Here is a 26074-nt window from a genome sequence, read left to right as displayed (position 1 = left end):
AATGGCTTTAGCAGAAGGGTCGCAATCCCGCTGTGAAGTCGAGGGGATTATGTAATTAGAGTTAGGGTTACGCAGTTTGACTTTGGCCAAGCAGTCAAGTGCAACAAATGGGAAGGAAACGGATCAAAACGGTATGTGTACATTCTTGCATATAACCGTATCAACTGTTTTATGCCGTCAGTGCATATTTAGCCTCTGAAATCAAATGTGTCCAATCTAGTGTGAACCAAAAAACATTATAAATGGAGGGGAGTCTTTGTGCTTCCATGAAGGGTGTTTTCAGCAGTTTTAACTTGCTGGTTTCTGAGCAGAGCATGATGATATACAGTTTGGTAACTGGAATGTTGTGTTTTTACAGGGAGCAGAGGGTCACTGGTGTCTGCGTCTTCATCCTCACAGGACTGTCCGTCTTCATGTCGCCAATCCTCAAGGTACTCGACGTCTATTTACCATCCAGTTCCCTTATGACATCATTTCCTGTTCAGGCATGCTTGAAAATGCCATACATTCAAGATCTTAGGCTGGGAATATGTGCGTTTGCGTACTGCTGTACATAAAGAAGCTTTACTTACATCTTCTCCTTTAGCTTACACTCTATACACAAAGTAACTCACAAAAAAATGCACTCCATAGGGTGAGGCATGTACCTAAGTAATGACTCATTAGTACCATATTTATAATATAACACCATCGTGGGAATCTTTTTCACAGTAAGTGTCATAAACGTCTACCACCACCACCAGTTCAGTTTTGACCACCAAGCTTTTTACAACTTTTAAAGTTATTCCTGTGAGCTTTTTACAATACTGTCACAGTATTTGTCATAACTTCTGTAAATCATTAAAATTTGAGTCATATTAATCATCTGAGATAGTAGAGGGAAGGTTTATGCTTGAAGGTCCAAGTTTCCATGACTTAACCAGTTCATATTGTTAAGTCTCAGTCTGCCCCCTTGTGGATGTATTACAGATTGCAATTGAAGTATATGACCAATTATATGACAACTGCACACAATTTCCTGCCCTCTCCTCTGTAGCAAAACACAGTTACAGATAAGCCACATTAGGAAATGCTGTTATTGTCCTGTCATTAAATTGATATGTATCTAAAAGCTGACCCATTGGATCTAGATAAACGCAAAATGCTTTTGCACAGTTAATTATTTGTGTTCTCTTGAGCTGGCAGTTTTTTGATAAAAGTGTCTGCTAAATGCATGTAATGTAATGTTGTGAATAGAAGCCATTCTGAGACAGACTCTGTGAAGCTTGTTTTAGTATTATTTAATTACTTACAGCGGTGTCAAAGAGTACTAAGTAGTCTGTAAGTAAAGTACTTGTGTGGAGGCATTACACATTAGGCATGTCTGCTTATGCTGCCTGTGCGTTCTGTCTTGCAGTTCATTCCCATGCCTGTGCTATATGGTGTCTTCCTCTATATGGGTGTGGCCTCACTCAATGGTGTTCAGGTGAGTCAAAATCTGTGAAGAAACCTGTTACAACAAGAGAGAGGAAAGCCCAGGTCCCCTGCATGTGGATTATGTACAATGCCATGCACTGTGAACAACAGTAGTGTCCATATAAAACTCACCACCCTTTCAACATCCACACAGACTAACACTGTTGCTTAAAACAAAATGTGTATTTGAAATGTTCTTGCCTATGAACTTGATGTGTTCCACTGCACAGTAGAATAGCAGTATTGAAGCAGCATTGGTGTGATTTTTGCCAAGATTCCACTGATCAGCCCCACAGCAGTAGCCTTTCAACATGAGGTCCCTTTCCTCTTCTGTGAGTTATGTCTCACGCCTCTGTCTCAGCGGGTCTCTCTCCCCTCACCGTAGTTCATGGACAGGCTCAAGCTGCTCCTGATGCCCGCCAAGCACCAGCCCGACCTGGTATACCTGCGTCATGTGCCCCTGCGCAAAGTCCACCTCTTCACCTTCATCCAGGCCCTCTGCCTGGCCCTGCTCTGGCTCCTCAAGTCCACCGTGGCCGCCATCATCTTTCCGGTCATGGTGAGTCCGCTGCCCCTCCTGCTCCCTGAGAGCCCCAGGCCTTTTGCCCTCTGCCCGGATTTCACTTCTGGGTAAAAACCCACTGCGCCTGGGTGTCCTGGGATGCACAGAATTATTTTGTCGTGTACTGATAACTAAATGCTTTGGACAATGCAGGACCAAGTGAAACTGTGGTCACGTCATACAGAGATTGGGTTTCAGGAAAAGAAATACTGGGAAGTACCTTACATGTGCATGGCAGGTAAATTGCAGTGTCTGTCAAATCCACAAAATCTCATGAACAATACCTAGCTGTTATTCTACCTGCAGTTTTGAAATTAGAATATATTCTGATACTTCTGCTGTTCAGCTGTTTGGGAGTTGAGTGTTGTGAGTTTACACATGCCATGTATTAGAAGAGGTATTTGGGTAACTCTCAGAGTTTATGAGTGACTAGGGCATACCCAGGCCCTTGGAGAAAGCAGCCTTAATACTAAAGGTGAGCTCTAATGAATTAAACTGAATTTGCATAAAACCTGGGTTATGATTTCAGTGTGCATGCACTGGGTTTCACCAAGACTTGTAGTGAACTTCTAGCAGGTTCAGCAGGGCAATCATAGGAACTAAATCTATAGCAGCATTGTGGGCTATAGGCAATTAAATGAATAAAACAGAAAAGCAAGCTTTGGTTAATGTAAAAGTGTGTGAATAACAGATGCATGAAATGTAAAAAATGTGCAGTGTAACTAATTGCAAAGAACTGACCCTAATGTGGATGGCTACTAGTGACACTGCTTTTAGGAGGGAAGTTCAGCCAAACTGATGTGGTAGCATAGTAGCACTTGAGGAAACACAGAAAAGGGTCAATGGTTATGAAATTGATATCTGACAGTATGTATTTAAATGCTGTATATACTCTGTCTGCTGATAAGTGACGTCAATTTAATGAGTGTTCGCTGACACACTCGATGGTGTCCCTGTCCTCAGATACTGGCGCTTGTGGCCGTGAGGAAGGCCATGGACTACCTCTTCTCCCAGCTTGACCTCAGCTTCCTGGACGATGTCATTCCTGAGAAGGACAAGAAGAAGAAGGAAGACGAGAAAAAGAAGAAGAAAAAGAAAGGGAGCATAGACAGCGACGCTGATGATGTGAGTACATTTCAGGTTTGTTTTCTGTTGTGAATGTCAGTCCGAATGATTCCACCTAAAGAGAAAGGTTTATGCACTCAAAATGTATCTTATCCATGTTCTAAATGGGAAATTTGTGATAAAGTGTGATACAGCAATCCCATGATGTCATGAATTAATATTCACTGTCTCTTAATTTTGGTAGCAATAAATTTGTCAGAGTATTATTTTGCAGAATCATCACTCACATGAACAAGGAGGTTATTTCATCATTTGAAATTGTGGTTCTACAGTATCATGCAGTATAAAGATATTATTTCTTTGAGAAGACTTCCTTAACTGTTGATTTTTTAAATGTCTTACTGGAAATGTTGACATCAAATATTTGTAAGAACAGTCCAGCCAAGCCAGTTATCAGCCAACTGGGTGGTGTTTACTAAAAAGATCAAGAACATAAAGAAAACAGAAGTAGTAATCTAAAGATACTGCTGGAAATCCTCTGTGGCATGATATTTAAATGAAAAGAGAGGTGATAAAACCATTAAGTAACACTGTGCTATTCAAAAATCTGGAGCTTGAAAGCCGCTTTTCTGTGGGATAGGGCTGTGCCTATTGGCTTCCAGTATAAGCCTTGCTAACTCCGGTGAAAAATAAATGAAAGAAGCCAACACAAAAGATGTGCTGTTGAGGAAAAGGGGGGCGTGTTCTTCTCATGGTCCTCAAAGCGTGCTCAAGTAGCTCGCTTCAGGGCTCAAGCAGGGCTACAGCGCTGTGGGACTCACAGTGCTGTGGGACTGTGACTGAGACAGAGGCTTGGGAGGGCGGGGACGAGCACTTCTCTAAGCCCTGTCTGCACCTTTCCCCCCGCAGTCCGACTACCCCTACAACGAAAGTGTCCCCAGCATTAAAATCCCTATGGACATGATGGAGCAGGAGCCGTTCTTGGGTGAAAAACCCTCGGACAGTGAGTAGAGCGGCCCCGGTTGGGTGAAGGCTGGAACCAGGGGCTTTATCCAATGCTTTTACACGGTCTTCACCAAGCAGCTCTCTCTTTGCGTCTTCTCGTCACCCCCCCCCCCCCCCCGAGGGGGCACTAACATCACTGCATGTCAGGGTCATGCTTGTGTCACCCACCTGCCCCTTCCTTTGCATGCCACTAACTGACTTCTCTCTATCAATAGGTTTCTCTGCTGTCGCCTAGCTCTCCAATCATAAGTTTAATCTGACTGCTGTTCCACCTCCAGACCTCTGGTGTCCTACCACTTTTTGTTGCCTTAATCATTCAGTTACTTTTTTCCTCCAAAGCTTGAATTCATTTGTTTTTTTTTTTGATTGCAGCACCCGTAAACTGTCATTTCATGTGCTTGCTTTTATGGAATGGCAAACTCCCACTGATGTTTAAGCACTCCTCAGAGGCATCATAACAGCACTGTTTGAGCTAACATAATGATTGAAAAAGTAGCATTATGTTAAGCTGAATGTTTTACACTGTTTGTTGTACTCTGCATGATGTACTGTTATAATTTAGAAATTTAGGGTTTTGAATGATTTGATGGCATGGTTTTGGCAATGTTGAAATACCCTCTTGCCAAACAATCAAACTTTTTGATTGTTTGAAGCACCCATGTTGAAAGTTTTAGTAAATCTTGCCATAAAAAATGATAATTTCCTTTTTGGGAAAGAAAAAATTCATGAAAAACATGTTACTGTAACAACGTAAAATCAAATTTAATTGAGTGTTCAATCACTGACTCCAGTGCAACACATATTGACCACTACTTCATTATGCCTACAAGCAACGCTCTTATATCACGTCTCTATCTGACTAAATTCTGCGCTATCAATGACAATTAATTATGTGTGATCTTACATCTTTTCTTATGCTGGACTTACCTATTTGAATCCCAAGAGGATCTTATTATCCATGCTAAGCTAGTGCTTTGTAAGCACCCCACAACATTGCCACAAATCCTGTATTTTCTCTCTCTGTCACTTGAAATGGTAATTGAATGTGCCATATGGTTCCCTGCAAGCATTTCCTTTAAAGCTGAGCCTCATTGAGACACAATGCATGTATTGTACTTAACCAAAGATGTTCAGAGTACAGGGCGGACTTGTGAATATGGAAAATTACAGGATTTTGTCACGGTCATTTGTGTTCCCCAAAAACTGTTTTACATAAGCTGAATCTGAACAGGGCATGGCTGTTCTGCAAATAGTGCCCCCGCGGCATGTGTGAGGCGGGACGTGAGTCCATGCATGCGCTAATCGGAGGCCATATGTCTGCCACTCCACAGGAGAAAAGTCCCCATCTTTCCTTGAACGACACACGTCATGCTGAGCGGCTGCACTATTTCCACACCAACTCCCTGTCAAGGTAAGACCCTGGCTTACAGCGTGGGCGTGTCTCCCCTCAGCCCCGCCCCCAGCTGCCCCGCCCTAGGCTGCAGTGGGGTGGGGGACAGGATGTGGCGTGATTTAAACTGGCCCATTACATGGGTGAGAGGGCAGTCGGGCGGCGAGCCAAGGGTGTTGGGAGGCTGCATTTCTGGCAGAAGAAACTGAGCAAAGGCGCTTGGAAGGCGAGGCCGCCAGCCGTGCAGGTCCCTGAGCTGTCGGTGCGCCACGCCCAGTCTGCCCGTTCTGGGCGGTCACGGTGCTGGAGGTCACTTTTATTGGCTTTCGGAATGTCAACACTCCTCACCTTATGTTACCCTGAGCATGCTGGACGTATCAAGTCCTCCTCTGATCATGGCTTAAGCCTTGCAGCTGTCTGCTGTTACTAAATGTGTGGAAAAAAGCACTTGATCACAAGTGTAAAAGAGAAGGTATTTTAATAGTAATTTGAAATACTTTCTCAGTGGACAAGTGTGTGCTTAAAATGCTATGGAAATACCCACTAATGGAAGCCAGCTGTTTCTGCCATAGCCTGGTACCGTGACTCCCCCCAGAAAGATGATACTGTAGATTTAATTTTTCATTTATTATTATTGTATTTGTTGCTTGATTCTGATGGCTGAAAAGGAATGGTAGTTATAAAACAGATGAAAATGAGCCTAATCACATGTTCAAAGTGCACAATATGCAGGACACAGGCTGAATTCCACCATGGTAGGTCCTTAAGAGGTAGCTGTAAACCAAAACCAGATACTTATGGTTGGTTTGATTCTGGGTTGTGATAGGGTACATATACACCTTAATGATGGTGCTTGGTATAACCTGAATTGCTGCATCACATTTGAAGCTGTATATATTGGTAATATGTTATATGGGATATGGAGGTTACACAGTAAATGGGCATCTAGCAACCAAACAAATAATGTAATTTATGCAACAATGTGCTTCTGATATCAGTGCATAGAACTGTTACATATAACATATGAATTTCTCTCTGTCTGTTTTTCAGTCCTGAGAGCAATCCATTTAAATCTGTGCCTCAGATTAGAATAGACCTTGAACCGGAGGACAACGGATTCTTCTGGCGGAGTCGAGGGTCTGAGACATCTCTTTAACCAGTAGGACCCTGCCTCTCCCGATGAACCAGCCAATCCTCTCACAGACACACAGAAGACCTTTCTATTTGCATTTTTATGTTCCCTTTCCTGTATTAAAAACAACAAAAAAACTACTGACTGAATTATTTTCTTATGTGAAAATGCATCACATAGAGGGACTAACCCCCACACTGCTGCTTTCTGCAAAGAGAACAAACTGACTATTAACGGAATGAGAACAATGCTATTTTGCCGAGGATGCCATCTTCTACACCGATACAGCCCTTTCCCCTACACACAGCAGAGTACAAGCTGTTGTCTCACACACATCATTCCTTACTATGCAAAATGTCCCATCTTCTGCAAAACAGTGAAATGAGGTACCTGTTTGTCAACATGCATGACAGTGGACCTTATATGGCCTAACCTGCTGTTTGTATATCTTCCTCATCTGAACTTTTTATTCTTTGTTTAAAAAAAGAAATTACTGTAATTAAATTTTCCTGTAGCAGGAAAATAATACTTTGATCTGTTTTGTAGCTCTACCTCTTATTTTTAGATGCCAGGCATTCTATAAAAAAATATAATATGTTGATTTTTAAGGGCACAGCATGGGGTTTTAATATTGTTAATATTCTTTCTGTCTTTTTAGAGTTCCTCTGGAACTACATATTCATGAGATTAAATGTATTAAATGAGAAAGCAATATCTGTGACATAGAGATAATATAATTCTGCTGATTACTTGCAATTGTATTAACTTGTAATGCCATTGATTCAGATTTTTTTTTGCTTTTTAAAAATCACATTCAGGATTCCAGTACAGTATTGTCTTTTTCCTTTGGCAAAAAAACATTGGATTTGTTGTGTGAAGCACTGAATCAAACACACGGTTTTAAGTTCCCAGTATTTATATATAGACTACTGGCTTTGATGAAAGTTTTTTTGACTCCCATTCTTTTTTTCTGATCCTATGTACTCTGATATAATTTCTTACAAAAAGACAGAAGTACATTCCCTTTTCCATGAATTTGTGATGCACACAAAATTTTCAACATTTTTATTACTCAAAAAGCAGTTACATTTGCACACCTATATGGTACCTATAACAGGATGGGTTGGATATGCAACCAAGTATTTTTAAACCAAAATTTACCTGTTCAAAGAACTGCTGGTCCTGCACAAACTGGTTTACCTAAGTGGCTTAAAAATCACATGTAATATAGGGGTCCCGAAAGGTACTTCATTAGTTCAGAAACTATTTGAAAGTTAGTTCATACAAATTTATAGGTTTTGCCATGTTCAGACGGGAACTTCTGTTTATCGTCTAGCTATCAATGAATATAAAACAGGTTGTCAGAATTTGATTTGTATTTCAGTTTGTGAGGCTTTTTCTAAAGAAGTGTTTGTTTATATGCTTGATTAATAATTTCAATGTTTTTTCACTTCTTTCACATGATAGTTGTTTTTTTTTTCTCATGGAAGAAAAAAAAATATTTTCTATATGTAAGTATCAAATATACATAACAGTGAAATACTGTTAGAAAGAAAAGGTTTTCATTATTTTACTCGAGTATTTTCCAAAATAGTATGCATGTCCTACTTAAAATGGCCTCTCTATGACCCCATGAGCCTTTATCAGTGTATATCCTGTACATTTGGGTATGTTTGTTAATTCAAAGATGCTTGCGTATATATATTTTTTGTCTATTGTTATTGTGATTAATTTTGATTTTGTTTCTCTAAACCAATGTAGTTCTGCACAATTAAGCATACTGTATTTTCAAACTTGAGTTATTTTGAACAATAAACATATAAATCAATTTTTAACTTATATTTGGGATGGGTAGTTAGTATATACAGAATGAAATCCATTTTATCAGCATGGGCAAATTTTAAAAATGTAACCTTATGAAGCATAAGATTAATTCTAGTGTATTCAAGACTGATAAATTTTTCATTGATTTTTATTGTGACTTTTTAGAATAAACACACACAAGTGAAATGATTTTAGAATTTATATTTTTCAAATGAAATGTATATTAAAATAAACTGAATTTATGCAACTTGCCTTGTTCTTTTTGCTCAAGTCTTTTTGAAATTGCTAAACTCTAGATGTCTGTCATATAAGAAAAACACAAATTTAATCCTTGGGGTTGTAAATAAAACTTTCACAGCAGCTCACAGTACATTACTTGTGCCATATGAACAGATTTTTCTAAGAGGACAAAACTTCACCACAGAGGTCTTAAATATGTATTACTAGTGTTTCCTTTTGGAGGCCTGTATTACAATTTATCTAGTAGAATTGCATCGAGTCAAAAAACATGATGAAACTATCCACTCTTCATATATCTGTGGTGAAGAAAGTGTAAGAAAGTGTGAAAGACTGGCTATCTTTCACTACATTACCATGAACTTTGAATAGGATAACACAAGCGCTATACATATTCTTGTGTTTTCAGCATTTCATTTCAGGGATTTATTAGTATTCTGTCACTGTTTGCCACGAGAAGTGGTAGAGCACTCAAGGTATTAAGCTTCTATGTAAAAGCATAGATGAAAGGGAGTTAAGGCTTCCACTCACAACAACTCTTGATGAGGCTCACAACTAAACAGTATTAATCTGCGTGTATACAGGATATAGAAATGTAAACCCTTTGAAATTTGATACTCATGGAGAACTGGATTTTCTTAAGAATAAATCCACCCTGGCGTGTTTTTCTCCTTCAGCCTTAATATACATCTGTAAGAAAATAGTAATAATAGTAATAAAACGCAGGGAAAGATTTTGTTTGGATGTAAGGGCTGCTGGCTTGGTGTGGGGATCCAATCAAGCTCTTTCTAGTAGCTATATTTTCAAACACTCAACTGAGAAATGCAATTCCCTTTATATAAACATGCAAATTTGTAATCTGAGTAAAGTACTTTTTTTCAGAGAACAGTTCTTAAATGACTGTTTTCAGAGAAGAGGTGAAGGCAAGGTCCTTAGGTACCTTTTAAGGATATCTCTCTGTCTTAATTCCTTCTCACCAGTGCAACAAAAAGAAAGGGAGGAAAAAAACATTGCAATGGAAAATGCCCTCTCACATATCCACTACAGCCTCAGGAAGGACCACTTAATTGTTTATAAGTTAAGCTTTTTTCATCCATTCTCCACAGTATGTCATCTTGTATGTTTTGGATTATGTCTTCCTGCAAAATCTTTCCACTTGTCTTACACGCACCAAGGAGATAAGCAGTGCTTGTGTCAATAACTGGAAGATAATACCGCAGGTATTATGAAATGACTTCCTATTCCAGCCTTAAACCGAAGAGCAAAGATAAGTCTGCACAGCGCTGTGTCAAAGGCACAAACTGACCTAGATGGTATGAGGAAAATGTGCACATATGAAGCCTTTCAGTATTTTCTGGCCACAAATTAGACAGCTTTGATATCATAGACTTGGACACAGCTCAGCATTATCGATTGAGAATAACATATGTTCTTCTTAGCACATCAAAGGAAACATACATTTTGTAGACTTGAGCAATGAACAGCAAGAGTTCCTAAAGTGATAGAACAAGTTAACCGCCCTGACATGCCATGCTGAGACAGGGGTCAAACCTGAGGGCCGAGGGCATAGTGCAGTCTCAAGACCTGGCCCCCAAACTGCTGGCCTCAATAAACATGAGAGACGAGTTGCCTGTTATGATAAACAAGAATAAAAATAACATAGATTACTCAGTAAAACAAGGGGTTCACTAATAAATAACTATTAACTTAAACTATTAACTATTAACTTACAGCTCATTCTGTATGGGTGTGCAGAATGGAAAACTAACCATTAAAACCTATAGCTCAATAAGTGTAGGTTCACTGTTCCCTACCCTTATGGATTCTACTCTACCTATACAAACTCATCCAAACAAATCCATACAGAATTGCTATCTCCAAATTACTATTATTATAAATTCTGTATTCTCCTTCTTATTATTATTAGTAGAAATACTATTACTAGTAGTACTAGTAGTTTACATGTACTTTGACAATTCCAATTATATAAATTAATAAATAAATTATAAATGCAAGCTTTCAGGATTACAACTGAGCTTGAGGTCTTGGTCTCAGTTGATACGTTTATGACATGCATTCTGAGGTCATTTAACATGCTCTTAGTGGTCCAAGCTGACCCCTTTGCCCATCATCATGCCACATCTTTACCTGCTGCGGGCATGACTGTAACTTAGAGAACAGTGGGGCCCTGTAATATCTCATAGCTCTGTTCAAGGCAGACTGAGGCCCACTTCCTGTGTGAGAGCTAGAGAGCACTGACCTGAGAGTAAAGGCTCCTTGGACACATTCTGGGGAGCCTGTGGTCTGAATGCCATGTGGCGTGTGGGTGTTGGCAGGGAGAAAGTGCAGGCTGGCCCCCAGTACCCTTGCTCTTGCACGTTGGGGTCACAGAGAGAGACAGAGGTGGCAAGGGATCCATGGAGTCACCAGGCCATGTGCAGCACACTTCACTGTGCCAGACAGGCTCATCAGCGCCCCCTGCTGGAGATCCTCTGGCTTACGTGTGATTCAACTGGTGCCACTGATCAGGCTGATCATTGTTAGTATTCAATTCACTGGCACAGACCCTATGTTTTCTGCTGTCATCAAGACATGAATACTAAACAATAATTACACATAATATTTATACAGCATCTTCCATGGATCTCAAAACACTTTACTGTGTGTGGGAGGGTGATGCATTGATGGCTTGATTGCAAGAACCATATTTAGAATCTGGTCAGCACACTAGGGAATCCCCAGCTTTTTTGTAATAAACAGTGTCTTTAATCTCTTTTCTGGACAGTAGGGGGCAGTCTTTCCTCTAGTCTAGACCAAGAATAAATCAATGCCCTAATGGAGTGAGAAAGTCTATTCTGTACACGTGCATTTGCTTTAGTGCTAATGGTATGCACACATGTATTTACATCTACCAATCAGCTCAACATCTGTACAACATACTGTACAGCATGGTTTTTTGTAATTCAACATGGAATTTTGTAATTCCACCCATGGTGATCACAGCACAGGTGGAATCCTGAAACATTAATGAACAGTGGTGCACATTTAAGCATTATAATCTACCAAATTTTTTGAACATCTGTGAGAAGATAACTCCCATTTTTTCACTATGAAATATTTACATCATGAATCTCTGCTTGTTTGCCATCCCGTTCTGATGTCTGTTTCTGCTCTACCCTGTTCAGCCACCAGAGGGCAAGAAACATCAACAAATTTTGCAAAAGTTAAATGAAACATACAGTAGACCTTGCTACTGTAGACCTGCTATATTCATAAAACATGATATCTGATGTTATTGAAAGTTATTGACCTAAATCTGCTCCCAAAAGCTAAGCCTTAATTTCAGGGGGCGTAAGTGTAAAGATAACCTGGTAGTATCAGCTTTTTCATTAGAGAAAATTACTTCCTTCTGCCCATACATTACACAGATGTCTGACAAGACCCTAATGTCTTTGATTTCCTTTTTGCAGAAAATAAATATCTGAAAATGCAATTAAATTAATCCTGTTTCTTAAAAATAATTGTTATATATAATAATAATTGTTCTGGCTCGCACTACCTCTTGAAATATGGGTGAACTCATCATTAAATATCGACCTTTGCAAGCTAGAGAGAACAATAAGGGCTCAGTCTTGAAATTTATTGAGCAATCAGCATTGGCATTTCCATTTTATACATTTCTCGGTTATCCAATCAATGGCTTGGGTCTTGCTGTTCAAACTGCAGAGTCATCTTCACTGGGAGTGATGAAGGCTTCAACCTGTTTGAGGAATGCAGTTTTAATTATTCCAGAGCCTCGGAGCATAAAATAAATATTAGCATTGTATGACATAACACAAAGATGAAAAAAAAACCTCTGGGTCAGTCCAGGACAGGCAATTAATGAGCTACTAAGATGGTCTCTCGTGCATAATTTTCTCCCCTTCCTCTTGTCTAGCTTTTCCCCCAAGTTTAGTTGGCTGAGATGTTCATTGTTCATTTATTGGCTGGGCGCAAATCAAAATGTTTTGCTTTTCCAGGAAAAATGATCCTAATAATTTTCTCCCGGCTCTTACGTTAACTCTCCTCTCCCCTGAGCTTTCCTCCCTTGTTGGCAGCGGTAATCCCCAGACTGCTCGACGTTCCCTGTGAAAGAGCGTGTCTAACGGACTGACGTCACCCGGGGTTTGATGTGATGCTCACCCGGTTCTGGCACTGCACCGGCGGTGCGTGTCGGGAACAGCACGTCGCCGCAAATTCCACGAGCGCGCCGGCTCTGGCGTCAGCATCGCCCCTGCCAGCCTGCGGCAGCTCCCCCTCCACGTCCCTCAGCACCCTGCGTGATTGACAGCCAAGCAAGTGAACAATCAGTGGCTCAAAGACCAAACGCTTACTGAGGCCAAGGCTGGCGACCCCTCGGTTTCGCTCTGCTCCCGGCTGCTGGAGACGGTCCTCGGCGCGGCGTGTTGAGGACAGGGTGGGTTTGGCTTTTTTTTTTTTTTTTTTTGCCACACCGCGTGTGTGGGTTTGTCTAGCATCTCTGAAATAAGTGCCTGTCCTCACAGGGTAATGAGTTGGGGCAACTTCTGAGAAGATTTGAATGTATTACCTTGAATGTATTACTGCCCAGTTAAAGGCTTCACTTTCACAGTTTCATGGTCAGAATGAAAAAATGGCACTTTGCTTTAAAGATTCAAAGTGGCTTACTTTTTTTTGAATGCGGAGAAATCCAGTTTAAAATACTGTGAGCAAATGTCGTCAGCCTTGGACAGAAATTCTGTAATCCCTTTCAAATGGCTTTTCTGGAAAACAAAAGAAGATGTTTGGGTGAGCATAGTAGTGAAACCTCCTGTGTAAATCAAGCTACCCTAATCGTCACAGAAAGAGCACATGCTTGTCCGTTCACCAGGATACCACTGGAGAACAACTGACAGTGCGGATGGTTCAACTTTCATCAGCAAATGATGTAACAGAATCAAACGAGCCAGTTCAGTGTCTGTGTGTATCCCACATTGCCTGTGAAAACATAAAATCTCAATGTTGCAAAGAGCTCAGGTGTATTGCCTCCCTGTATACCTGAATAATGAGCACTCTCGGATTGCTCTGAAGCATTGGTGGGTTCTGGAAGAAATGTCTTGAATATTAATTGACACATCAGGTCCCTAGGTTTACCCTATCTCCACTGAGACAGCCTTCAATTGGATGTGCTTACTAATGACTCTTCCATGCCTCTTTCACACTACAGCAGATGAAGGCAGACTCTGCTAATTGGATGCTGTTCAGAAGAAAAAAAGTGAAAACAAGGGACCTCAGAAACAGGCCATGGAAATAGTCCACCTTTGCATCATGAGATACTGTATATTGAAGTCGGGCCTTTGTACAGTACTTCTTAAGACAAATGCTCATCTTGAGTGCACACTTCAATTAAGTGCAGCAGAATACGCGCCGTGCTGGTTAGACATATTTTGATGTCCTGCATATATTTCTGTTTTCCACACTCTTGAAAAGCCAATGACTGACAAGTATAGAGGGAGAGGAGATATAGATCTGGGGCGCTCTGTTGAATGGCTGCTTCTGCTCATTTTACCTCTGTACAACATCTCCGAAAACAACAGGGACATACAAAGAGACTTACAGGGGCAATCAGCAAGCCAAGAACACGAAGGCAATGTATCAATAATGCGCTGTGCAGAGCGGTCTGTTAAGACCTGCTTCGGGCGTGCGGTTGTGTGGGTGCAGTCAGAGCCCGTCTGAGGCAGTTATTGCGAGGCGAACTTCACCTTTCCCTCCATGCAGGACTCGGCGTCAGCACTCTCGCAGCAGAGCTTCACGGTGCGCGCGAAGTTATCGGCCACAGTAGCCATCACTGGCAGAGACACAGAGGGGCGCTTCACTCCGACGTCAAACAAATACCTAAAAGCACCAAAAAGGCTACTCATGTTCTCATTCAAGACCACTTCTATGTTTTTTTAACTTCCCCTGCATCAACAATTTGGCCCCTACTGCATCTTCATGGACAACACTCAGGCAATTTTCTCCTTGTTTTTCTTCCCTTCCAATTGCCCAATCTGTAACAATTCCACTGGACAATTCCACTTCATCCTGAAAAGTGTGTACTTTTGTCAAAGTTCAGAATTATAATGACTTACTGGCATCAGCACTTTGGAGGCTGTCAAAAGGAAAGAGAGTGCAGAGTTAACTGCACAAAATCTTGTTCTGAATTGAAAGTGCTGATGTAGCCTGTGTCTAAATGGCGATAGTGCTGGGTGACCCGTGAAACAGCTCTGGCAGATTCTGAAGCTGGTGGCACACAATTCACTGAATCTAATGTGGAATCTCTTGAGCGCTGTGAATCACCCTCTTTGATCTTCTTGTTAAATTGTGTTATATGAGTCCCGGGCTTGATTTCAGAATCATTCTTTAACAGCTGCTATGAAAAAATCTTAGAAGCTGTTTTTTTTTTATTCTATGCACATCAGTGTTTTCCCCCCTGCCATCTTTGGAACACAGATAAGCTACTCAGTTCATCCTTGAGGAATATTCATTCAAGAAACGCCTAAACTGTAGAGATAAGCTATCAGAAATGTGATAAGACATGCTGCCTAGCAATAGCAGGGATGCTAATTATCTCTAATTTACAAGGCAGATCCTTGGGTTTCGGCAACCCCTGCCATCTCAGCAGTTTTCCCCAAAACAAAATAGTGGAACTGAAAATGAACTGTAACACCAGGAAAACAACCTTTTACCATAACTCCTTCCATGAAAATGAATTGAGTTAGCTTTTGTGACAACAAAATTCTGAAGGTCACTGGTCAGAACGGATAGTAAACTATTTATTTCCATACTCAAACACTGCAGTGCTTAAGTGGTTTGGCAAAAAACAAAAAGCTGTGTGTGTATATGTGAATGGTAGGGTTAGTGTTTTCCACAACCAACACAGCCTTTGTCCTCTGCATTGTTTTTTGTATCACACACCTTTCAATGGCATCCTGACTGGCTTCACTGCAGAGGTCAGCTGAGAGACGCTGCTCGGTTCCCGTCGACATGTAAGGCTGTTTTTTCAGGTCATCGACACAGGTAAGAGTGCCCAGAGGCGGTTTGCTGCAGCACTTCTGAAACTCAGCGGATTTGGTTGCCAGTGTGGAGTCATTACAGAGGACTCTGTGAAAGTCTGTGAACTGGGAAAAAAATACAACATGATACACACCTCACAGTGCTAGGATTGCATTAGAATTTGAAATAACATGCCAGACTGAGATTGATTAACTCAAGAGCAAAACATGAACTGCTGAGATGGGAATATGCAGGCTATAAAATATCAATATTACACATTTTAATCCTGTGTGGCATTAATTTGGCAACCTAGGTCTTCTCCATAACAAGACACTAATATTAATGGTGGACTAAACATCCATAATGCTGGACATAAACAGCACTTGTAATGCAGTTATTGGTACTTATCGGTGCAGGTAATTGGTGGTAATTAGGCATTTATAATGGCACTGTATTCTAAAATATTACAGGAATGGCAGTAATATAAAAAGTTAATAATTACTATTAATTTAACCTCTCCTACTCTCTTATCTTTTCCTGTCTTCTGTGAAGATACCTCTTGATTCAATGATCAAACAATTGATAACTGAGTTTCCAGGGTGCATTTCACTAGTAATCAGTCAGTAGTTTTGTTTCTCCCTTTCAACTGACTATCAGCAAGGGCATATGCAATTGACTGCAATGTGTTCGACCTTTTCAGGATGCTTGGCTGTGCCCTCTAGTAATTATGCATCCCGACTGTGTCCTCTCTCCATCTTGGCCCCTATGGGGTGGAATGAGCTTCCTGTTGCTGTCAGAACAGCTGAAGAGCTAGCTCCATTCTGTCACAGACTGAAGACCCACCCCTCTTCCAGCCATACCTACTCCCCTACCACAGTGTGGTCATGTTCCCCTTTTATATCATTTTTATATATTGTTGTTTTGCTGTTTGTAGTTTGTTGTAGTTTCTCATTCTCATAATAATGGAGATAGTGCATTTCGCTTGACATGTTGAATCATGTCCTTCTTATTGTAAAACATGCCATGCTTAATCTGTTAGATGCACTTTGCATTTGCACATTGGAAGTCACTCTGGATAAGAGTGCCTGTGAAATGACAAAATGCAAATGATTCAGGTTTCCTCATTTGCTCCCTTCTCATTTAAAGTTTGATTCAACATCTCAAAACATACACTATATGGACAAAAGTATTCGGACGCCTGAACATTACATTGTAATGACATTGTATTCAAATACATATACTTTAATATGGAGTTGGTCCCCCTTTTGCAGCTATAACAGCTTCCACTCTTCTTGGAAGGCTTTCCACAAGATTTTGGAGTGTTTCTGTGGGGATTTGTGCCCATTCATTCTGTAGAGCATTTATGAGGTCAGGCACTGGTGTTGGATGAGAAGGCCTGGCTTGCAATCTCCGTTCCAGTTCATCCCAAAGGTGCTCGATGGGGTTGAGGTCAGGGCTCTGTGCGGGCCAGTCAAGTTCTTCCACAACGAACTCATCAAACCATGTCTTTATAGTCCTTGCTTTGTGCACTGGGGCACAGTCATGTTGGAATAGAAAAGGGCCTTCCCCAAACTGTTGCCACAAAGTTGGAAGCATAGCATTGTCCACAATGTCTTGGTATGCTGAAGCATTAAGATTGCCCTCCACTGGAGAAACAGGTGTGGCCAAATACTTTTGTCTATATAGTGTATTTCAGTGAATATACATTTAAAACATTTTCTGTAACTGCGGTATGTTTACATTACTTATATTTTTGTGATTTTATTTGTCTTTGATATTTAAGTTGTAGCTGAAAAGGGGTGCCAATAAGCCACAAAATAATGGCTACACAAAACTCTCACTGTCAAAGCTCTGAAGCTCTCAAGACCAAGATTTCCTCTAAACCAGGGTGCTGAAAGTGAAACAGAAATGGGTGCAGGTTCTCCATACCTCCTGGATGATGTACGCACCCTTCGGTTCTAAGCAGTATTTTGCTAGTCCGTCATGCAGATAACTAGCAATAGACGATGCCTCTTCAAATGGGATTCCCAATATGCTCCCATAATATACAGTCAACCTAAATGGAACAGAAATCTCACATGATGGATGAACCCATAACATATCAAACCATTCAACATACTGCTCTTTGGTTTCAGAAAATACATGTCTCTGTGTGTGATATACAGTAATCATTTGAATCCATTCATACAGTACAAGTAACTACTGCATCAATCATTTCACTCTGCTGTACTGAATGACATATTATGATGGATTTTTTGAAATCTGGACTGATTACAGGATATGGGGTAAAATGTAACCCTCTGTTTTCGCAAAAGTGAATACTCCTTCTGGCCAACCCCCCTTGGATGTTCAGTGCGTTATGAAATCAAGTTAAACGGATCTCTTCCTACAAAAATAATTCAAAGCCACTCATTTCATGAAGCGGTGTTCAGGTTATTTACCCAGTTTTATGAGATTTCAAGTTCACTTGGTTTTGGCAAACAGCTGTCGTGAATCTCAGGAAAACATTTGATTCCCTTTGCTGCAACCTCTAGAAATCAGAAGGATAAAATCAGGAAAAAAATATGTTGTAGGAATAACAATGACTTTTGGAGGTACCAGTAATGGCCAGTTGCATATTTGATTTCAATTAAACTGTGCTAATTGAATCTCTTATAATGAATAAATCACTTAAATGTTGCTGCAAGGAAAATTTGAAAAAAAAAACCTGTATAAAAAAACCTTTCTCTGCTCTCCCCCAATTCTTCCATGCAAAAATATGAAATGAGACATTAACCCATATATTATGTTGTATCAGGAAAAATGAGATGGCTTGAGGGACCTACAATGTTCATCCATAACATGTATCGTAATCAGTATGCATAGTAAGCTTTGCATTTCAATATTAGTCACGTGCCATGTTTCCATTGTTCTTATGTCTTGACTCAACACTGGTGGTCCTTCAGTTCACTGACACATTCCCACACATGGGCCTACATAGTGCGCCTACACCAACTGATTTAATTACGTATCTCAGTGGCTGGTCTTGTTCTGCTACATCCTGCAGCTCAAACTACAAAACGCAGCGTATTAGATACCTTTCAGTTGAGCCATGAAAAAACACCACAATAACACCACAAAAGTTCATTTCATTTACACCACATCAACACTGCAGGAGAGCTTCACGGGCAATTGTGCAGTATACAATGGGTGGGATACTGGTACAGGTCAAGGGCACTATTGAGCTCTGAAGTGTATTCTGTATGTGTGAAATTGGAACATTACAAACATTTGAGTGTCTGTACAAATGCTCACAGAGCCTAAATCAGGGCACGTTATAAACAAGTACATTTAATTCAATTAAGTGAATAAAATGAGACAAATCAGGATGAAAATTAAATAAAAAAAAAATCACAGTTTAAGAGTGTCTGCTAATTCATGAATTATTCAATTCAGCACTTAAAAAACAATCTTAAAAAAGTAAGAGTGGATTAGTGATTACCAAAGTACCAGATCTCTGATTTAGCCAGAGAAGTAACTGACTATTTAAAATGCCTGAAATAAATGTACAATCAAGCATTCACATGTGTAAATTGAATAATAATACAATATTAAATAATAATTATATAATAGTTTTGTTTCATAATAATAATAATAATAATAATAATAATAAAAATAATCTGCTGGTTCTCCATTTTTGCATATTTTTGAACCTGAAGCTCTTGGAAAGGCACTGAGGGTATCTGTTCAAGAAGTTGAACCCAAGGGTTGGGGTGTGGGTGGGGGGAGGGGGTTTGGGGGGGGGGCTGACAAAGTCATCTTTGTTTAATCAGCCATTGATTGCTGCTGCATATTCAAAACAGTCTTTCCCTGAGGTTCATTTTGAAAAACTGATTGCCTTTTTCAAGAACGCTTAAGATTAATTTCAAGCTCTTTATCGGGTATTCATATTGATGCTAATGGTAAAGTAATTACATCTCAGAGTACAGGGCCACAAATGTAGGCTGTTGTAAACATGATTCCCCATGAGGGAAAGCTGTTTTAATGTTTCTCCTTTTATTTTTTGAAGATGAAGTGTTTGGACTTTCAGGGGGATTTGAGAAAAACCCATTGCAAGATAAATGCTAAAAAAAAAGGTTGGTACCTCACTCAAAAAGCAGGGGTTGGATGCTGCAGGACTGCAGCATTTTTCAAGCATCTGTAGGTAGCGGGCAGTTGCATTGAGCACTAATCCAGCTGGGGTACTTCTGTGTCTCCGTGCAACTTCGTACATGTACCTGAAAAATACAGGCATGGAAAATATGGTTGGCTGGTACTGTAGGCCTTGAGCATTCAATAACTGTTTAGAGGCTCCACAATAAACTGGTGAGGAACATCGCCTTTGATATTCTCCACACAACCCGAACTGTGACCTCATAGTCACAGGATCCTGTACTATGTACGATAATACAGATGTAAAGATATGCTCTCAGAGGGGGTGATTCAGACTTGAGATACGCATGCATAAACCACACGTAGAGTTGTGCACCTCTGTTACTACTAAACGTATTCAGGCACGGGCCGCTTAAGTTCCTTTGTGACACACATTTGGGTGTGTGACAGGGCTATCACTAATGTCATGTCTGCGTAACTTTAAATTTCATATGCAAACAGTAATCTGGGCTCTTATTACAGGCACAGTGGGTGGGCTCAAATTCAGCTCTGCCTTTTGGAAAAAAACTGGCAAAACAGTTTACAAAAGACAAATGTGTCAAATGAACTGTATGATAGCTGGCTGGGAATCATACCCCCTGCAGTACCTGGCTTGTAATGTAAGAAAGTTTCTATTAAACTCAGCACTTTTCAGGTGAACATTAAGCTGGATGTCTTTTTTTGTGCAAGGCACACATGAAAAACAGAGATGTGTAGACAGGCAATACATCACCTGTGTTCTTTTTTTCTTTCATTAAGGTGCATTCTCATGTAGCACTTCAAAAAAAAAAAACATCACAACTCTGTTTGTCACTTTGAGTGACTTTGAGTGGAGTGTTTGATCCTGCAGTCAGGAAAGCAAAAACCAAATTAAAACTCTGAACCACCTACTAATCACAAATCACCACCCAGCCCTCCAGGTCTTTTTGATCTGCTGAGAATTTCGTTCTTTCGCTAATGCTAGTGCACAGGTGATTAAAGGCTTGTGTTGGTCTACACCTTTGGTGGAAATTATATCACTAAAGAGGGAAAAAATGCACTACCTCAGGGAAAAATGAAAAGCATGAGCTCCTTAAAGTGTATCAGTGCCTGCCAGGGGACATCAGAAATCACCAAGTCTCAACACAAAGTTCTATAACATTTCAGCAGCCAGCAAAATTACTATAGGTGTGGTAGTACTGCATGACTAATGACACACTTTCCATAACACGAGAACCACACCGTTGGTAGAGGAGGTATTCACTGTGGGTTCCTGTGGTAAATTTGTATAGATATGTGAATTTGAAATGCTTAGCCTCGCGTACGGCTGTCAAAGCAAAGTGAGGGATTAGTCTGCCTCTCCGGTGTCTGGGGTGGAAATAAGCCTTGTTATGCTCCGCAAATGTCACTTCATTTAGGCTCCCAGAGATGAGCTCCCAGGGACGGCATTTAATCTGCAAATACAAATGCTTTCAACGTAGCACATCCAAGGATCTGGCTCACTTTTAAGCAAAGGCAATGCCCTGAGTGATGATCTGCTACCTGCTATATGTTTTTCGTTGTAGCCTATTCATTAACGCTGATGCTGTGGTACACTGTATATGCATATGTATAATGCATATGCTTGATATTTAGCCTTCTAAATTGTAACTGTCATTAACCTTACTAATAAGCAATCTACTGTATGAAACTATATGACTACTGACAGGGAGGAAATGGAGACTGACATGATGGGACCAGCTGTGAATTTCGTTATTTAGGCAATTAAATTGCATATGTTGGGGATCACAAGAAGCTGAGTGATTAAGGCGTTTGTTTTGAACTCACACTCAATTCTGGCTATGTCATTAGCTGATGATGACCAGCGCTCCACAGCAGCAGAACAAATTGGCTTCCAGGGGTAAGGGTGGCCAGGGTTTGTCGGTTTGTCCATCTTATCAAGCACTGGCAAGCCCTGCTGCTCAATTGTGCACCCACAACCTGCCCGTGTAAAGCTCCACATGAAGTACCCTCCTCCGACTCATTTCTGTGCAAGCTTAATTTCTTGTCTGCAGTGTGAAAAGAAGTGGTGGTTGATATCACATGTTTTTGAGAAGAGCACATGTTTATTGGCAGTCTCATGGATTGTGAGCAGAAGCTGTAGCTTTGAGAAGCATCTCCTCTATGATACAACTGGGCATTCCAAATTGGGGACAAAGGAGGAGAAAAAGCATTGGGCATTCAGAATAAAAACAAGTTTGTAACTTACATTATTGAGTATAGTTGACATAGCAGCAGTAACAGTGCCTAGCTAGCAACACCACAGTAAAGGAGTCAATGGAAACATAATTACTCGCATGTAGATCCACAGGCATGCATGTGATGCCACAGTAATGGCAGTCATTCTCTTCAGAATGAACAGCACTGTTTACCTACAGTCATTTTCAAGGAGCGTTATTTCAATCGACCATTCATCTTCTGCAATCAGCATTCCAAGTGTCATAATTAGAAGCGCCAGATCACCAGCTGTACTTTCATTACAAAAACATCCATCTCTGTTAAGACTGGACATGACCAGGTGTTTCACGCACATTTTGAAGGTAGTATACTGGTGATATCCTTTTTTGCATAGATTTAATTACACGCAAATCAAGAATAGGGGTGGAATGGTTGGTTGTCATGCAATGTTTACTGCAACAATCTGCTCTTTATTTCATCATTTGCATTCAAACATCTACCAACAGATGTATATGATTGAAGTGTTTTTGTACACAATCAAAGTATCTCAGTGCTAGTGAGATACTTTCAACTCACATCTATCAATGCAGTTTCCTCTTTAATGCAATGATTAGAATGTTGATGTGTGTCCATTAACTGGCGAAAATGTGATCCATTACATACACTACATTCCTCCATCAGACACTCCTCAACCAATCCCCACCATTCAACGCTTCATGGAGAGCAGCAAATCTGATGAATCCAGTTAGTCCAGATATACAGTATAACCCAGATAATTTAATAATGCCAAAAAATATGAATAAATCCAATCTCCCTGTAATTTGTGTGATGTAACCATAATACAGCATAATGCCTTCATTTCAATAATGCTATTTTTACAAAATCAGTTTGATATAGATAAAATGCACTTGCATGTGGTTGGACTTCAAGGGTAATAACTGATAAATGAAAATTCAAAGTCTGCTGGGCTACTTTGCTTTATAACATTATATACATATATACCAGAGGTTTGTCCTGAACATATCGTATTAGTTGCCCTATAGGCTGTAATTGTACAAATCTAATAGTACTGTGTCCTCAAACAGACCTTGCTCTCAGCTGAAAACTGTCTCATTGTGGAACTGTACCCATCCTGTCCCTGTACTGTCGCTATACTTACTATATGCACTTTTGTACGTCACTTTGGATAAAAGCGTCTGCTAAATAAATGAATGTAAATGTAAATGTAAACAGTTTATAATGCATATGAACTGATTGTATTTTGACATGCTATATAAACCACTAAAAGACATGTTTTATGAGATTTGGTCCTTGCAGAAAGAAGACATTTACTTTATTGCAGTTTTACTGTTGTGTTTTACCTGAACCCTCATTGCCCTTGTGAAAGTTTATGGTGCAATATTTTGATATAGGTATTTGACTACAGGGAGCAGTAGTTAAATATGTAAAGCAAATGTGATCAAATTGGTCTTTGGACCCACCTGGTTAGTGTCTTTGCATAGAAAGAGTGCTTTTATATATAAAAAAATTATATTTACAAATGTGCATTTTTGAATGTGTTTATTCTTTGATAATGCAACTGACAGTTGACTGCCACATTTCCCTTCAGGACTCTTTGATAATGGATTTCTCTTCTGCTTGAATGTCACCATCACTACAGTACAATCCAAATCATTTTCCCCTTCAACCCTCATCTTCCCTGACAGACCTGAGAAGAATTTCCACTGTTGTTCTGTCAAGCGTAATGCCTCATCTTTGCCAATCTTTAAAAAAACATTTCATGTTGTTTTGGAAGGTAAGGGAGCATTAGACTTATAGCAGTTGTTATTATTAATGATTGTTTTCTTGGCAAAATGCCCAACTCCCTGGTAAACGGACCATTCAGGATTTGGGGAAAGTGTTTGTGAAAGTGTTATGTGTGTTTGGGAGGGAGAGTGTGCACACAAGAGTAAGCCACACAATGCAACACATAGCTAACAGATCTGAGTGCTAGCTCTTTTCCTGGTTGTCTGGCAATCCACCGTGTGGCTTATTTCTTTTGTGTACGTCAATATAACCTGCAGCTAAGATGTTCTGTGCAACATGAGCATAACCACACATTCTTTGTACATTCCTCCCCAATGTACAGTAGAAAATATGTTAAATATGTCCTCCTTTTATGAACCCTGTCAACGGATCTGTCTCTTGTTATTTCCTATTTATTTTCAATTTATTTCTGTTTGTTAAGGAAAACATGAGTGTGTGACACACCCCCCCTCCCAATTGTACACTTGGTTGCGCCCATGGTTTGCTAGTATACACAACTCGGTTGTCTGATTTAGCACATCATTCTGTGCTATGATGGTAATCTGATGGTTTTTTAATTTGATCAGTCAGGGGAGATGAACAAATGTAGGAAGCAATGGCTAAAAAGCAGAGAAAGCAGGATCGGCAGCCAGACATACAAGTTTTTTTTTTCAAACAGTAGGTAACTAGATACCTAAATAGGTAATGTTAGTTTAGTATATAAGGCAATAGCTACCGTTTCAAGTAACTGTAACTACTGTACATTGTACACTGTTCTTTACACACTTACTATACAGCTAGCTAAACAGCATACATGTCATGACTGCGGCGTCTTAGCCGGTTGTTTTCGTTTCCCTGTCCATGTGCTTTTGTTCCATGTGCTTCCTTGTGTTCTAGCCCTGCCCCGCTCTCCGCCTTGTCTCCGCCCACCTGATTGTCTCTACCTGCCTGCCTGCACACCTGCATCCCATCTCCTCATCAGCCTTACCCTATATCTTCCCTGCTTGGTTCTTGTATCGTCGCTAGTTCGTCTCAGTTATCTGTTTCTGCCTGCCAGCCTGTTTCACCGATCTTGCCTGTTTCCCTCGACCCTGTTTTTGGATCTGTTATTTGGTATTGTTAGCCGTGCTTTTCTGGTTTTCCGATTTCGCCTGTTTTGACTTCGTTTTCTGGATTCCCCGTATTGGCTTAATTATACTTTGCTTTGTGCACCCCATTCCGCTGTCTGCGCCTGAGTCCCTGCCTGAGTTCCGACAATACATCCAACACTGCATACCCTAGTGACACTGATGCCCACACCCCATACCTGTATAAATAATTAGGGGGCCAAGCACCAAAGCTGCGAAGGCACCCTATTGTATTTATAGTTATTTAGTAGGGGGCCAAGCACGAATGTGCATATATGTGTATGTGCATCATATGTGTATGTGCATCATATGTGCATACCCTATTGTAATTGTAGAGATTCCTGTTCTTATTTTTTTCTTGTGCTGCCTTTTGCAAATCTGGAAAATTGCCCAAACTGCCCAGTTGATCTTTTTGAAACTTTGCAGTATGGTAGTAATTTTGTCAGAGCAGACAATAATAAAAAAATACACTGATCGGGGGGCGCTACAGCGATCAATTGAAAACGCAAACTTTGAATAGCCATATCTCATGCCCCCATTGATCTACAGTCATGGAAGTCTGCACACATATGCCTCTCTTCACAAGGCACAAATTGTTGCCATTTTGCTTGGGCCCCGTTAATCGCTGCTTGCAGCTATATTATATATTTATGTTTTGTGTCTATTGGGTTGATAACAGATGTCAGAGGACCTGTCAGAGGACCTCATGTTTAATTCTGTTCAAGTCAATGATTTCATTCGCAACAAGATTTTTCAATGTAAATGACAGACTTTGCTTTTACTTCTGAATTCTACAATGATTTCATTCACATTAGACTTTTCAGTGTAAATGCACAGACTTTTATTTTGAGACAAATCAACAAAATACAAATTAAGCTGGACTTACTTAAAAGTCCATAGCACATTTTTTTGTTAAAGGGATAATCTGTCATTTGTTCAAGTACAGCATTAGTTGTCGTTCTAATCACAATATTTACATAAACATGCTTTGGATATGTAATTTTTTCCCATTGGAAGCTATCCTGTTCGCTACTACTGGAAAAGGCATACTTCTAAGTAATTGGTAGGTGTGTTTAAAGTCAGTAAACAGTAAG

At 40.2% G+C, this 26074-nt stretch overlaps 2 protein-coding genes across 4 annotated transcripts in view; one reads left to right on the top strand and one right to left on the bottom strand.

The window, feature by feature from the left end:
• slc4a4a (solute carrier family 4 member 4a) overlaps nt 1-6856 on the top strand; it is a 72407-nt gene extending 65551 nt beyond the window's left edge. For all 3 annotated transcript variants that reach the window (XM_036527822.1, XM_036527821.1, XM_036527823.1), the window contains 7 exons: nt 359-431; nt 1397-1465; nt 1841-2014; nt 2981-3142; nt 3992-4085; nt 5419-5498; nt 6528-6856. In XM_036527822.1, the coding sequence (XP_036383715.1) occupies nt 359-431; nt 1397-1465; nt 1841-2014; nt 2981-3142; nt 3992-4085; nt 5419-5462 (616 nt within the window). In that variant the 3' untranslated portion in view covers nt 5463-5498; nt 6528-6856. The remainder of the gene's footprint in view (nt 1-358; nt 432-1396; nt 1466-1840; nt 2015-2980; nt 3143-3991; nt 4086-5418; nt 5499-6527) is intronic.
• A 5440-nt stretch (nt 6857-12296) lies between these two features.
• The window catches only part of gc (GC vitamin D binding protein), a 32656-nt gene continuing 18878 nt past the window's right edge, over nt 12297-26074 (bottom strand). The window contains exons 5-12 of the mRNA XM_036525924.1: nt 19826-19958; nt 18144-18232; nt 17632-17758; nt 15625-15827; nt 14430-14562; nt 13357-13451; nt 12853-12985; nt 12297-12430 (exon numbers count right to left, since the gene is read on the bottom strand). Of these exons, the coding sequence (XP_036381817.1) occupies nt 12386-12430; nt 12853-12985; nt 13357-13451; nt 14430-14562; nt 15625-15827; nt 17632-17758; nt 18144-18232; nt 19826-19958 (958 nt within the window). The 3' untranslated portion in view covers nt 12297-12385. The remainder of the gene's footprint in view (nt 12431-12852; nt 12986-13356; nt 13452-14429; nt 14563-15624; nt 15828-17631; nt 17759-18143; nt 18233-19825; nt 19959-26074) is intronic.

Source organism: Megalops cyprinoides, chromosome 4 (genome assembly GCF_013368585.1).
Source record: "Megalops cyprinoides isolate fMegCyp1 chromosome 4, fMegCyp1.pri, whole genome shotgun sequence".
In the NCBI taxonomy this organism is placed as follows: domain Eukaryota; kingdom Metazoa; phylum Chordata; class Actinopteri; order Elopiformes; family Megalopidae; genus Megalops; species Megalops cyprinoides.
This window is presented reverse-complemented; position numbering and strand designations above follow the sequence as displayed.